Below are 14,139 nucleotides of genomic sequence, written 5' to 3'. Positions count from 1 at the left end.
TGGTCCCTGAGAGGAGGCAGCACCGGACTCTCAGGATGATGGCCCAGCTTCAGGCACTGGTGTGGCGGACACTACATACACTGTTCCGCTAGCACTGAGCGTTCATCTCAGTGTTGCGCATGCGCTCTGGCACCTGAAGCTGGAGTTGGTGGCTCCCCAAGTTTCTGGCCGACCGTGGGAACCCTTTACCCAGTCCGCACCCGCACCCGCACCCGCACCCGCACCCGCACCCGCACCCGCACCCGCACCCGCACCCTCACCCTCACCCGTACATGGACACCCGAGCCGGCTGAGGTGTACACCAGGCTGCGCTGGTTCGCGGATGACCGGACACCGCACAAACTGTCGGTGCGCACAGATCTGTTGATGACTGAGCTGGAACACAGCCTCCAGACGTGGCGAACATCATGTCGTGGCGTGTGGCCATGGGGATCTCCTACCTCAGCGTCTAAGATCGCCAAGGTATGTTCGGGAGAAATAATTTCAGACTGATGGAAGAAATTTCAAAACGACAACAGGAACTTTTGAGCTTAGATTGTTCCAGATCCTCAGCAGAGTTGTGACAGCCACCCAGGACGAATGTGTTTGAGCTTGCCTCATTCCAGAACCGAATTTATTAACGAAGTGTGATTCTGTGGACAGCCCATTAGGCTCTCCCCGTGGCAAATCAGACTGGCTGAGATCGTCTTCTTGCCCCCTCACCTGAACATCGGTTATGAGGACTTCTAGTTCTCTCTCAGTGTGCAGCGAGTGAATGCGTCTGGGAAAGTAGTGATCCCTGTTGATTCAATTTGATTCCGGCTTTTGCAACACAGGATCCAAGTGACGCGGATGTTTACAAAGTACCTACAAAACTCTGTGCACACCTAGTTCGTATTCCTTATAATTTATCGAAAGACACAAAAAGTGTCTTACTCGAGAGTGCACATTTGTGTTTGGAAAGAAACAGGAGGAAGCACATAGAGAGTTGGAGGGTTTGGACTTTATTCTGAAACCGGTTATGGGTTGCTTCTTCAAACTGACTGGGTATCGCTTGGAGTTTGAAAGCTGCTTAAGCTGAATGCTTAACCTGTTTCTGACAAGAAAATGCTACAATATTCATGAAAAGTGTCAAATAAATTGTGCATGTCTATAATTCACTCCTTGAATGTATGTTAATTAACTCCTCCCTCCTTTTTTCTTTCTCCTCCCTCCTTTTGATGGTTCCATTCTTAGAATCAGTGATGTTTTTTGTGATGTTTGGTATGAGTGGAGATTTGGAAAACATGGAAACATTGTGTACAGCAGGGTTTTATGATTAAGGAATAAAATGTATTGAATTGGCTGTGTTAATATTATATTTATTTTAAACAGAGATTGCAGAAGGACTATTTATTTGTTTATTTGACAGAAACTGAAATTTTTAGATAGCACATTCTTTACTGGAGTGTATTCTTATTTTCACCAGGTAAACATCTGCAGTCTTACATAGTATGCTTCTTATTTATATCAAGAAAGTCAGCTTTACCTTTGCCAGAATTGTCAAATTCCACGGTAATTAAAAGTCGAATTTTTCACTGAATATAGAAATAGTAACAAAATTTTAAGTTATTTAAGAATGACTCAAATCATTCTTATAAAGCGGGAAATCGAAAGGTCGGAAGTGTGGCTTGCCTAAGCACACAGCGTCTGCTTTCTAACCCAAGACTTAGCTGTGGGCAGCTTTGTACACACAGCTTTCATCGAAAACCGGGACTTACCAGAGGTCACCCTTCAACTCTGGTTAATCGGAAATACCTTTAACGAAGGAGACGCTATGATGGTTTGAAGGAAAACCCAGGGCAGTTGTGAACTGATCAAAGCTATGGAAAAGGAGATGGTGAAAAGAATTTTCTTGAGGCTTAAAAACATTTATTATAAAAAATTAACAAAATTTATGAAAATTAGAAGGTTCAGAGAAATAGAAATCAAGAGACCTTAATTACATTTTGATGACAATCCTTCCAATATATTTTTATTTAAAAAATGCATGATACTATGTCAGTTGAATGAAAAATAAAGGTTCTTTTAAACAAGAAAGAAAGAAATCAAACAACGAATGCTGGCAAAGTTGTAAAAGAAAAAGAAAGAAACTTTTATACACTGCTAGCGATAATAAACTTATGCAGCTGCTATGGAAATCGGGCCAGAGGTCTGGAAAAAACACTAAATATGGAATGACCGTGTGGTCCCGCTGGCTCCCTCCTGGGTCTGTATCTGAAGGAATCTCAGTCAGCAACACAAATAGATGTCACACATCTTAGTCTTCTTGCAGAAGGAACCACAAAAGCTACAACAACTGACCCGCAGACCTCCCTAGATGCTCACCGACTGATGAATGGATAAAGGCTGTCTACATCTGCAATGAAACTGTGGATGACCATTAGCGAAAATGAACGTTTGGGTAAGATGGTGGCCTAGAGGCTTGTAGGGAGCTGTATTGGATTTGGGCCTGGCCGTTTTGTGACTGTATAGCTCAGAATGCCTACGTGACTCTTGGCTCCATGGCCACAGATGTTCAACCTTGAAATGACTGCCATAAAGCCTTGAGATTGTTGGACAAAAGCCTCTCCCATGAATTTACGGCACAGGAAGATAACATTCACAGAATACTTCAGCCTGAGTAAATACCAGATGTCTCCTGGGCAAACACTAGATGTCTCCACCTCCTGACCTCTTTGTCTCCTGCTATCACTGCCTATACCCTCATCCCTCCCTCCTTTGTGTTTCACAAAGGTCACTCCCCCTACCTGAAAGCCTTAAAAGCTGTAACGTTCATCCCAATAAATGAGACCTTGACAACAGAACTTTGCTTGGTCTCCTTCTTCTCTTCACCCCCATTGACCCACAGCTAGAAAGCCTCTTTGGGACCCTGAATAACTGGACCCGCTGGACGGGTCAGAGGCTGTCTCTGTGTGTGCTGGTGAAGGAGAGGCACGAACAAGACAAAAGCCTGTCTTACAAAGACAGAGACAGAGGGAGGGCTTCTAACAGCCATGAAAGGAGTGGCAGATACTGGAAATGAGCCGAGAAAATAATGCAGGACAAGGAGAAGCAAGCCAATCTACTTCAGCCAGGTCTGGAAGAGGGAGGGAAACAGAGAGCACTTCTGAAAGGGAAAGCCAATCGAAAGCCATGCGGTTCTGTCCCCATTAGCCACAGCCTCGAAAGCCTTGGATCGGATTGGACAACAATTCTGACTGGTCAGCGGTGGACAGAAAAACTAAGGGTGTCTTGTGAGATAACTGTACAGTAACAACAGGGTCGGGTGGAAGGCCCAGGAGGCTCGATTCAGCCAGCCATTGCTCTGGGAGGACAGTCCAGTGAGACAGCTGTGGTGAGCAAGAGGGCTGCAAGAGGCAGGCAGGCTTCTGACTTAGTCTAGGAGAGAGCTCTGCCCATAGCAGCCAGGAAAAGGTCTCATCAACTGAGGATTACCCTGGAGTTGGAGCCTGAGATCAGTACGCACTAAACATTCTGGACCAACCTATCTGTTGTTCACTGCTCTAATGCCTGAGGGCTCTGAGCTTGGTGTGGGGTACATGAGACCCTGAGCTACATCCTCCCTGCAGGGTGATTATTACCTTGAAAGTGTGAAGACAGCGGTTCTGTCTGCAGAGGTCTCAGTGCTATGGCTGTTTCCCACACAGTCGATACATGTAGACATCCCTTACCTAAAACAGCCATTCCTAGAGGTGAGTCTGAGGAGCCTTCAGAAGGTGAGAGAACCTGCCCAATCCACAGGACGAAACTCCAAGTGTGGCCAGCAGAAGCCTCTGATACACAAAGAAATAGTACTGCCATGAAAAATGTCTCTGGTGGTCACCAGCCTTCCTCACTCAGACTAAGCAACCATAGGAAAGACATGCAAGTTCAACTCCCTCTCCCTGTATGTAACAGCCTAGCACAGAGATGTTAGAGTCCTACACAATGAAGCTATGAGAACTGAAAAATAAATTCAAGGACACATCAGAAGAAAAGAAGAATCCTCAGAATTAATATTGTTAGAAGGTTCATGTTACCAAAGTGTTCTATAGATCCAAGTAAGCCATCGCTCCTCCTCTTCTTCCTTCTCCTCTTCTTTCTATTTTTCCTCCTTTTTCCCCTTTTCTTCTTCCTTCTACTCTTCTCCCCCTTGTTCTTTTTCTTCTCTTCCTCCTTCTTTTCCTCCTCTTCTTTCTCTGCTTCCTTTCACTATGTAGCCTTGGCTGGCCTGGAACCTGCTATGTAGACCAGGCTGGCCTCAAATCCACAGAGATCCATCTGATCTGCTTCCTGCATGCTGGGGTTAAAAGCATACTTCTCCACATCTGGCTGATACTTGTATTCTTTAATGGCTCAAATTCTATTATAGCTGATCCTAGCCTGTTGGCTGCAAGGGACTCAGTAGCCACAACTAGCTCAGAGTCCCAGAGCCCTAACAACCACTTGACTGGGACACCACAGTTGATCTATCTGGCTCTGAGACCCAGGACCAGTCTGCACTGTCAGGGGAAATTTGTTCCAGGCTTCTTGACCAAATGGGTAAAGTTACGAAGTGATGATAGAGAAACAAGACCTGGAAGAGAAGCTGCATCTCCAATACCACATAAACACAGAGGTCATCATTTTAATCCTGAACATTACAACACCTCTGTTGAAAGAAGAAAGGTGATTGGAACAAAATAAAGAAAAACTGAACCAACAAACTAATTCTAGATATATAAATCCCAATGCAGAAATAAAAATAATACATACCACACACATCACACATACACACCACACACACAATAATACACACCACAATACACACACATACATACACACACAAACACACACACACACACACAGAGAGAGAGAGAGAGAGAGAGAGAGAGAGAGAATTTGTCATTCTAGAAAAACACAAATCCCATAGTGATGTTCCCTAATAAAAATGACCCAGAACACCCAGCCTCCAAATTGTGGACATAGGAGAAGAAGAATACCACAGTAAAGGCACAGAGAATACCTTCAGTGCCAACATAGAGGAAAAATTCCCAAATCCATACTGAGATGCTTATCCAGGTAGAGGCCTATAGAACACCAAGTAGACAAGACCAGAAAAGAAATTCTCTACGACATATTATAGTGAAAACATTGAAAACTGAAGGAGAGAGAGGACCCTACTCTTGCTAAGGTATTAGATAACACTGGACTCCTTAACAGAAACCTTTAGAACCAGAAGGACGTATACAAGTGTAGAAAGATTGGATAAGAATGGATTGATTTGCATTCTTCTACATGTTGACCTCCAGTTGAACCAGCACCATTTGTTGAAAATGCTGTCTTTTTCCCACTGGTTGGTTTTAGCTCCTTTGTCAAAGATCAAGCGACCATAGGTGTGTGGGTTCATTTTTGGGTCTTCAATTCCATTGATTCACCTGCCTGTCTCTGTACCAATACCATACATTTTTTAAAATCACTATTGCTCTGTAATACAGCTGGAGGTTAGGGATGATGATTCCGCCCAGAAGTTCTTTTATTGTTGAAACCTTGTAGAAAGATCAAGTCCAAGTGGATCTTGGACCCCCCACAGAAAGCCAGATACACTGAAACTAATGGAAGAGAAAGTGGGCAAGAGCCTTGAATACATAGGCACAGGGGAAAACTTCCTGAACAGAACACCAATGGCTTATGCTCTAAGATTTAGAATCGACAAATGGGACCTCATAAAATTGCAAAGCTTCTGTAAGGCAAAAGACAGTGTCATTAGGACATAATGGCAACCAACAGATTTGGAAAAGATCTTTACCAATCCTACAACCAATAGAGGGTTAATATCCAACATATACAAAGAACTCAAGAAGTTAGACTCCAGAGAATTAAGTAACCCTTTTAAAAAATGGGCTAAAGAGATAAACAAAGAATTCTCAACTGAGGAATGCCAAATGGCTGAGAAGCACATAAAGAAATGTTCAACATCTTTAGTCATAAGTGAAATGCAAATCAAAACAACCCTGAGATTTCAGCTCACACCAGTGAGAATGGCTGAGATCAAAAACTCAGGTGACAGCAGATGCTGGCGAGGATGCGGAGAAAGAGGAACACTCCTCCATTGTTGGTGGGATTGCAAGCTAGTACAACCATTCTGGAAATCAGTCTGGAGGTTCCTCAGAAAATTGGACATTGAATTACCTGAGGACCCAGCTATACCTCTCTTGGGCATATACCCAAAAGATGCTCCAACATATAACAAAGACACATGCTCCACTGTGTTCATAGCAGCCTTATTTATAATAGCCCGAAGCTGGAAAGAACCCAGATGGCCTTCAACAGAGGAATGGATACAGAAAATGTGGTACATCTACACAATGGAATAATATACAGCTATTAAAAACAATGTCTTCATGAAATTCTTAGGCAAATGGATGGAACTTGAAAATATCATCCTCAGTGAGGTAACCTAATGACAAAAGAACACACATAGTATGCACTCACTGATAAGTGGATATTAGCTCAAAAGCTTGGAATACCCAAGATACAATTCACAAACCACATGAAGCTCAAGAAGAAGGAAGACCAAAATGTGAATGTTTCAGACCTTCTTAGAAAGGGGAACAAAAATACTCACAGGAGGAGATATGGAGACAAAGTGTGGAGCAGAGACTGAAAGCCCATCCAGAGACTGCCGCACATGGGTGTGCATATACAGCTACCAAACCCAGACAATATAGTGGGTGACAAGAAGTGCTTGCTGACAGGAGCCTGATCTACCTGTCTTCTGAGAGGCTCTTCCAGAGCCTTAAAAATACAGAGGTGGGGCTGGAGAGATGGCTCAGTGGTTAGGAGCACTGACTGCTCTTCCCTAGGTCCTGAGTTCAAATCCCAGCAACCACATGGTGGCTCACAACCATCTGCAATGATATCCGATGACCTCATCTGGTGTGTCTGAAGAAGGCGACAGTGTACTCACATACATAAAATAAATAAATCTTTTTAAAAAAAAATACAGAGGTGGATGCTCCCAGCCAACCATTCAACTGAGCACAGGGTTCCCAGTGGAAAAGCTAGAGGAAGGAATGAAGTACTTTGCAACCCCATAAGAAGAACACAATATCAACCAACCAGATACCCCCCCCACACACACACACACACGTAAAACCAGAGCTCAGAGCTCCCAGGGACTAAACCACCATCCCAACAGAATACAGGGATGGACCTATGGCTCCATCTGCATATGTAGCAGAGGATGGCCTTGCCCGGCATCGAAGGGAAGAGAGGTCTTTGTTCCTGTCAAGGCCCAGTGTCCCAGGTGGGAGGGAATCAGTGGGTGGGTGAGGGAGCACCCTCTAGAAGTAGGGGGGTGGGTAGGATAGCGGGTTTCTGGAGGGGAAACCGGGAAATGGGATAATATTTAAAATGTAAATAAAATGCAATTAAAAAATAAATACTAAAGTGGTGAGAAATGATATCACACACAATTTGAAAATATATTTTCTGTTAAATAAAGCAAGTTCATTTCTTTCAGGAAAAAAGAAAGATTGGGTATTACATTCTAATTTATGTAATCATCTTAATAGCTCATTACATTTAAATGGTGAATAATTTACCCAAGACCAGAAATTTTCCTTTTAAATTTTAAAATAATTTAAAACATATTTGTTGACAACTTTGTGTGTGTGTGTGTGTGTGTGTGTGTGTATAATACATGTTGGTCAGGTCCACCCTACTCCTTTATCTCTCCTCTTCTGCTGAGCCCTTTGCATTCTTCCTACCTTTCTCAATCCTCCTCCTTTTAACAACCCACATTGCCAAGGCCAATCTTGCATGTATGGAGGATTTGGTTAAAAACACAATCTGCTGAAAGTTATACACATGAAAACAGACTCACAGTGTGGTAAGACATGTATTTGTGTGCACGTGACCATCTAAGCATGAAATTATCATGAAATCCTTTCTACTTGTCACACCGTTTATCCGCAGGTAGACAAGGAACTTTTGTACACTTTGGGTGCCTTTCCCTGGCATCTAAGAAGAGGGAGCTCAGTGTGTCACCACATAATCTTCTTCTTGGCTTCTCTCTTCTTCACCCGACAGCAGATGGTCCAGTCCGCACAGTATCTGATGGCGTATTCGTTGGCTTTGCACTTCATCCTGCAGTGGCGGTACTCGGAAAAACACTCCTGATTCGCCAGGAAGCTTCTGGCTTTGAAAAGAGAAGACAAATACATTTCACTGTATTTGCTTATTTGTTATTATTTTTGCGGGGCAGAGGTTGGTTATTATTTTTTAAAGGATTCGTTTTTACTACTTTAACTTTGTGTATGGCAGCTTGGTCTTCGTGTGGGTCCCTAACAACTGGAGCAGAGGCTGTCTCTGACTCTGTTGCTTTCCTTCAGATCCCCTTCCCTGACTGGGCTTCCTTGTCTGGCTTCAGGAGGAGAGGATGCACTTAATCCTGCTGTGACTTGATGTCTTAGGGCAGGTTGATACCCATGGGGAGCCTCCCTTTCTCTGAGGAGAAGGGAAGAGGGGCTTGTGAGGGTGGGACTAGGAGAAGGGGGGTTGCCATCAGGATATAAAGTGAATAAATAATCAATGAAAAAATTGTGTGTGTGTGTGTGTGTGTGTGTGTGTGTGTGTGTGTGTGTGTGTTGTAGGATCAGTCTATGTGCTTGATCACAGATGAGTGGTTAAAGAAAAGAATCAGTATAAAGAAGGATGGGAAGATGTCATTTGCAGGAAATGAAAAGACCGTCAGGTTAAGCAAAACCACCCAGACCAAAGAGAAAGCAATGAATGCCCCCCCCTTCTTCCTCCTTTGGAGTTTGAAACAGAATCTCACTATGTAGGCTTGAATGGCCAGGTACTTATCATGTAGGCCAGGTTATCTCTGAACTTATGGCAATCCTCCTGGCTCAGCCTCCGAAGTGCTGAGATTGCAGGTGTGTCACTATGCTCAGCCTTGCATGTTTTCTGTCATAAGTGGAAGCTGGAATAAATGAAAACATCTAAGCACGATACAGACTATCAAAGAAGTGAAGCGGGAGGAAGGTCAGGGGGTGGAGATTCAGGAAGGGGAGGATGCTGGTGCTGGGATGGGGCTTTGGGGCACAGTTGGAAGCAGCTGGCCTTTTTTTTAGTTTAAATGACTGTTACTCCCTTGGCTTTCCTACTTGCCCTGGCTAGGAATTTTAGTCCTGGGTTAGCACAAACTGAGTAAGCATCTCTGTCTCTGATCTCAGAAGTCTTCAAGTTTTCATGTCGAATATTATGGGCTTGCTGTATGCAGGCTTTACTGTGTTGTGGTGTGTTCTTTTCACACACAATCTGTTGGGAGATTTTACTGTAAGAAGGACATTGAATTTTGTCAAATGCCTTTTCTCCATCTACCAAGAAGGATTCTGTCCTTCACTCTGTTACTGTGGCTCGTCATGCCTATTCGTTTGTTCATGTTGAGTCCCCGGATATGTAATGGAATACTGTATTATAGATACTGTAATATAGTATTTCCACCAAAGGAAGCAATGCTTCACAGAGACCACACAGGTGCACGTCACGAATGTGATGTGAGGTAACATTTTTGCATACAGAAAAAGCACATAAACACAGTTCCATTTACACGAAGTCTAGAGCAGAATGACTAAAGTAGGTGACAGCTTAGAGACACACATGCTCAGGGGGCAATGCCCTCATCTATCCTTGGCAGTACAGTCCTGTTTTGTCTGGCTGTTCTTCTTCAAGATGCCCTACACATAAACATGCCCAGGCTAATCCAGAAGCACTGTCTGTAACTCCCCACCAGAGATTAGTTTGGGGACCTTCCTTGCTGACACAGAGAAGAATGCCTTTCTCCTCATCTGTCGTCATTTAGGATGTATGACATATTATACAGAAATGACAGAGGGTCGTGAGTCACCATGGAGATGCTGGGAGTCAAACCACTGCCTCTCTTCAGCACAGTGGAACGGTTTTCAGTAACAGAAGGAATGGTGAACTGAGGCAGAGACAGAGCTTAGAAACATTGTTCTGAGTAGAAGAAGGCAGACCAGAGGGCCAGAGGTTGTATTGCTGTGTCTATATCTGAGGTGCAGAGCGGGGGAGACTTCCAGGGCATCAGGAGAGGGAGAAGGAAGTGAATGTCTGTGGAATGTAGAGTGGCAATGGCTGCATAACTTACAAATACACTGAAACTACTTAAGGACAAAACTTGAAAAGAGTAAATTATCTCTCAGTAAAAATATAGAGCAACACCAATGGTCGGGGGAACCCTTAATTGTAGCTAGTGTGCGTTCAAAAAGACAAATCAACAGATGATAAATGAAAATCCAGGGACAGGTATTTGTTATAGAATACTGGTAGATTTTTAAACTTAAATTTGGAAGATTAAATTGATTATTTAGCATTTGGCTAATGATTAAGGTGAAACTGTTGTTGATTGCCCACCAGAACTCGATGGTAAGACCCTGACAACACCATAAGCCTTCATCACAGGACATAGAACATCAGGCTGGAACAGTGATGAAGCTTCCTCCCACTGCCTCACCCTCTCACAGTGCAGAGAGGTTTGTCAGCAACAGTCTTCCTCAGCCATAAGCTCTGTGTACAATACAGACTAAGCCCCCTGGTGCAATAGCAGCAACTCTGCCACCACACAGACAACCACTTTCAAATGGGATTTGATCTTGACTCAGAATGATTGATCCTGTGAGCACATCTGGTGCTGCAAACCTGGTCAAAAGCCAGTGGCTGGGGAGGTCATAGGCCCTAGTGGAAGGCTGCTGTTGTTTTGCTAATGGACATGAAGGCTTAGGCCCATAGATCAGGGCTGCTGTCAGAGCCTGGCAGAAGAACTTCCCTCTGCACTGGGCCGATATCAGTGACTGCAACGATGGTCACAGTAAAGAGAATAATGACAGTGGGATCAATTGCCCCATCTCCGCCCAGGGCCCAGGGATCATTGTGGATGGGGACAAGGATTGTGTGTGTGTGTGTGTGTGTGTGTGTGTGTGTGTGTGTGTGTGTGTGTGAGAGAGAGAGAGAGAGAGACAGAGACAGAGACAGAGACAGAGACAGAGACAGAGACAGAGACAGGACACTGAATTCTGGGTCTGGCATGATGACCTCCCAGCACCTATGATGACCTGCACAAGACTCCTATGGGGGCCCATCAACATCCTGTCATGGAAGGGTGGGGCTACTGGGTCACACCCCTTCCTGCATATTAACACTCAGCTAAGAGGGAGAAACATTTTCTTCAGTGGTGTAACCACTGGTAATTTCCCCATGTTTTTGCAAATGAACCCTGGCACATGCTTCAAATACTTCTATAAACAACTCTAATGGGACTTACTGGAACATGCATGTGTGTGCATGTGTGCATGTGTGCGTGCGCACACGCGTGTACACACACACACACACACACACACACACACACACACACATGAAAGGAAGGAAGGAAGGAAGAGAGAAAGACCAAAAAGCCCCAAACAAACCATAAACAGAGACCACTATAGAAAACCACAACCAATCAGAACACAGAATCGTGGAGTCTAGTCCCAAGAGACAAAGCACTCCTGCACCTCAGGCGCAGGAGACGCCGTGGAGGATGGGAGGGGAAGGGTCTAAGAGCCAGAGGAGCAGGGGTTTTGCTTTGAAATTGTGTCTCCTAATGTCAGACATCACACCCACAAAGTCTCACTGACATGACTGCCTAGACCTGAGCTGAACGAGGGTGACAGTAACAGATGTGATAAGTGTAGGGGGGAAAGCCCGTGAGAGACCGCTACACAACGAGCTACAGGCAACCCAGGAGTGCCGAGAGTGGGAGAAACTTCCCCGGGAGGAGCACATGCTTGGTTATCCAGTACCGAACTGTCAGCCCTGAAAGCATGCCTACAAGTAACATTAGACAGACTGAGCAGGCGGTTATATTTACCAATATGTGTATATATATTTACACACTCCTATACGCATGTAACAATTAATTTAAAAAAAAAGAAGCTACAAATTTGAACAAGGAGAGGTATATGGGAGGGTTTGAGGGAGAAAAGGGAGGGAGAAAATGATGTAATTACATTATTATCCAGAACAAAACAAAAACCCCAAGCCCAAAGGAATTCCCCATACTAAACAAACAAAACAAAACCAAAACAATTCCCAGATCAAAACGAAACAGCCCATGCAGGCAGAGGTAGGAGGAGGCTGACTAGCAAGAGGAGAGGGACTTTGAGGAAGGAGATGGGGCAAGACAAGGAATTGAATATAAGCAAAATCACAATGAAACCCATTATTATGTATAATTAATATATGCTGATAAACATTAAAAATGAATTCAGGTGAAGCCATTGTTCCTACCTAATACAATGCCCACACAGATTAAGTAAAACCATATGAGTTTCAACCAACTTTAAAGAAACACATAACACAAGCCTTTGCCTCCTGCTGGCAGCATCCTGTGACCCAGGACAATGGCAGATGTGTCCCTTCTCCCTTCTTCTACCTTCTTCTAATTGCCCAGTTTCCTTTTCTGGACTCCTCAAATTTCTTACATACCGTGTGTCTCCTATACCTCTGCTGTCATACCCCTGGAATGAAAAGCCTTTGTCTTACCCAGAGGAAGTATGGATAACAAGGTGAGGACCCCCAGGATTGAAAGCAGCAGCCTCATAGCAGAGGAGGGATGCTGAGAACCAGAGGCTGAAATGAGGAGAGCCTCTCTGTGGATGTGGCCCAGGAATGGTAAGTTGCTGCATGGTTATTGAACCTTTCAATAGCTAGAACATTTCTGGGTTCCAATGAGGCTTTGTACCAGGAGGTTGCATGCAATGGAGATGACTGTCCCTCACTTTAAGCATGTTTATGAAATGCTGGCTGGTGTGGGCTCTGGTAAACACAGAGCAAGGAGGGGAGCAACAGTCCTGAGAAGGTGGGGAGACATGCAGCTAACAATCTGTGTCCCTCATGGTTTCTGGAGCTATGACAGTTAAGGCCGCATTTACAGAGGCAAGCTATTCCCCTCATTCCCTGATAATGGGAAGAGACACCCTTGACATCATGCTGCTGTCAGTGTTTTGGGGAATAGACATTCAGATTCAAAACTGTATATAGGCTAGTGAGATGTATGTGTGTGGGGGTGGGGGAGAGCTTCAACTATCATTTTAATAACCGAATGAGGTCAACTAACTTCTATACTAAAAAAAATCTTAGTAACGTAAATCATTCACACTTCCCAGCTGTAAAGTTACACAGGAAGAACTGAGATGTTATAAAGCACACAGAGGCACACGGCACAAAAGCAAATGGAAGGGGAACGCGAGTATAATTCTAAGTAAATGACCTACCTACTGGGCTCTGATGAGACAAACATAGTGTATTCTAGAGTAGTCTGAGGGGCCCAGGGAAGGTTTACAGAAGGCAGAGGCACCCCAACTTTGAAAACTATGAAACATGTCCGTATCCTTTATAGCAATCTTTATTTATTTATTTATTTTTGGTTCTTTTTTTTTTTTTTTTTGGAGCTGGGGACCGAACCCAGGGCCTTGCGCTTCCTAGGTAAGCACTCTACCACTGAGCTAAATCCCCAACTATAGCAATCTTTATAACTTTACATTTTTTTAAAAAGTGTTTCTGTACAGGAATGTGCACATGAGTGTCTGTGCCTGAAGAGGTCAGAAGAGAGTGACAGTTCCCCTGGAATTGGAGTTACAGGTGGTTGTTAACAATCTAATGTGGATCCTGGGAACTGAACTCAAATGCTCAACTGTTAAGCTGTCTCTCCCACCCCACAATCTTCGTACCTTCCAGATGGATTCATTCCAAGCTGGGAACTTTCTATCACTAAAATGGGAATTATTTTTCTGCCAATGCCTGCTAGGGTGTTCCTCCTGTTTAGGGATTTCGGTGGATGGAACATGTAGTTATGTTTTTGCTGTAGGTTCATGTCGAATGTTGAGACTTTGAAGATGCCATCGTTAGGACGATGAATGAACAGAGACCTGGGAATATGACTGGAGGTCCTGAAAGAAGATGGATGTATTCTAGACTAAGAGGACAAGTGAGGGAAAGGAATTCTCTAGGGGTGTGGTGTGTCTGTCTCTAAGCCCAGGTTCAGGTCTTCCCTCCTCTAAGTTATGAAACAGAGGCACCTGGGCCCCCACTTTT

General features: G+C 44.1%; 1 protein-coding gene across 1 annotated transcript; it reads right to left on the bottom strand.

Moving 5' to 3' along the window:
- Positions 1 to 7,871: 7,871 nt before the first annotated feature.
- Defb43 (defensin beta 43) lies at positions 7,872 to 12,766 on the bottom strand. Its single transcript, NM_001037528.2, has 2 exons — positions 12,589 to 12,766; positions 7,872 to 8,182 (listed from the first exon to the last, which is right to left on the bottom strand). The coding sequence occupies exons 1-2, from the start codon at positions 12,644 to 12,646 to the stop codon at positions 8,028 to 8,030; spliced, it is 213 nt and encodes a 70-aa protein (NP_001032617.1). The 5' UTR covers positions 12,647 to 12,766; the 3' UTR covers positions 7,872 to 8,027.
- Positions 12,767 to 14,139: the final 1,373 nt, after the last annotated feature.

Source organism: Rattus norvegicus, chromosome 15 (genome assembly GCF_036323735.1).
Source record: "Rattus norvegicus strain BN/NHsdMcwi chromosome 15, GRCr8, whole genome shotgun sequence".
Taxonomy (NCBI): Eukaryota; Metazoa; Chordata; class Mammalia; order Rodentia; family Muridae; genus Rattus; species Rattus norvegicus.
This window is presented reverse-complemented; position numbering and strand designations above follow the sequence as displayed.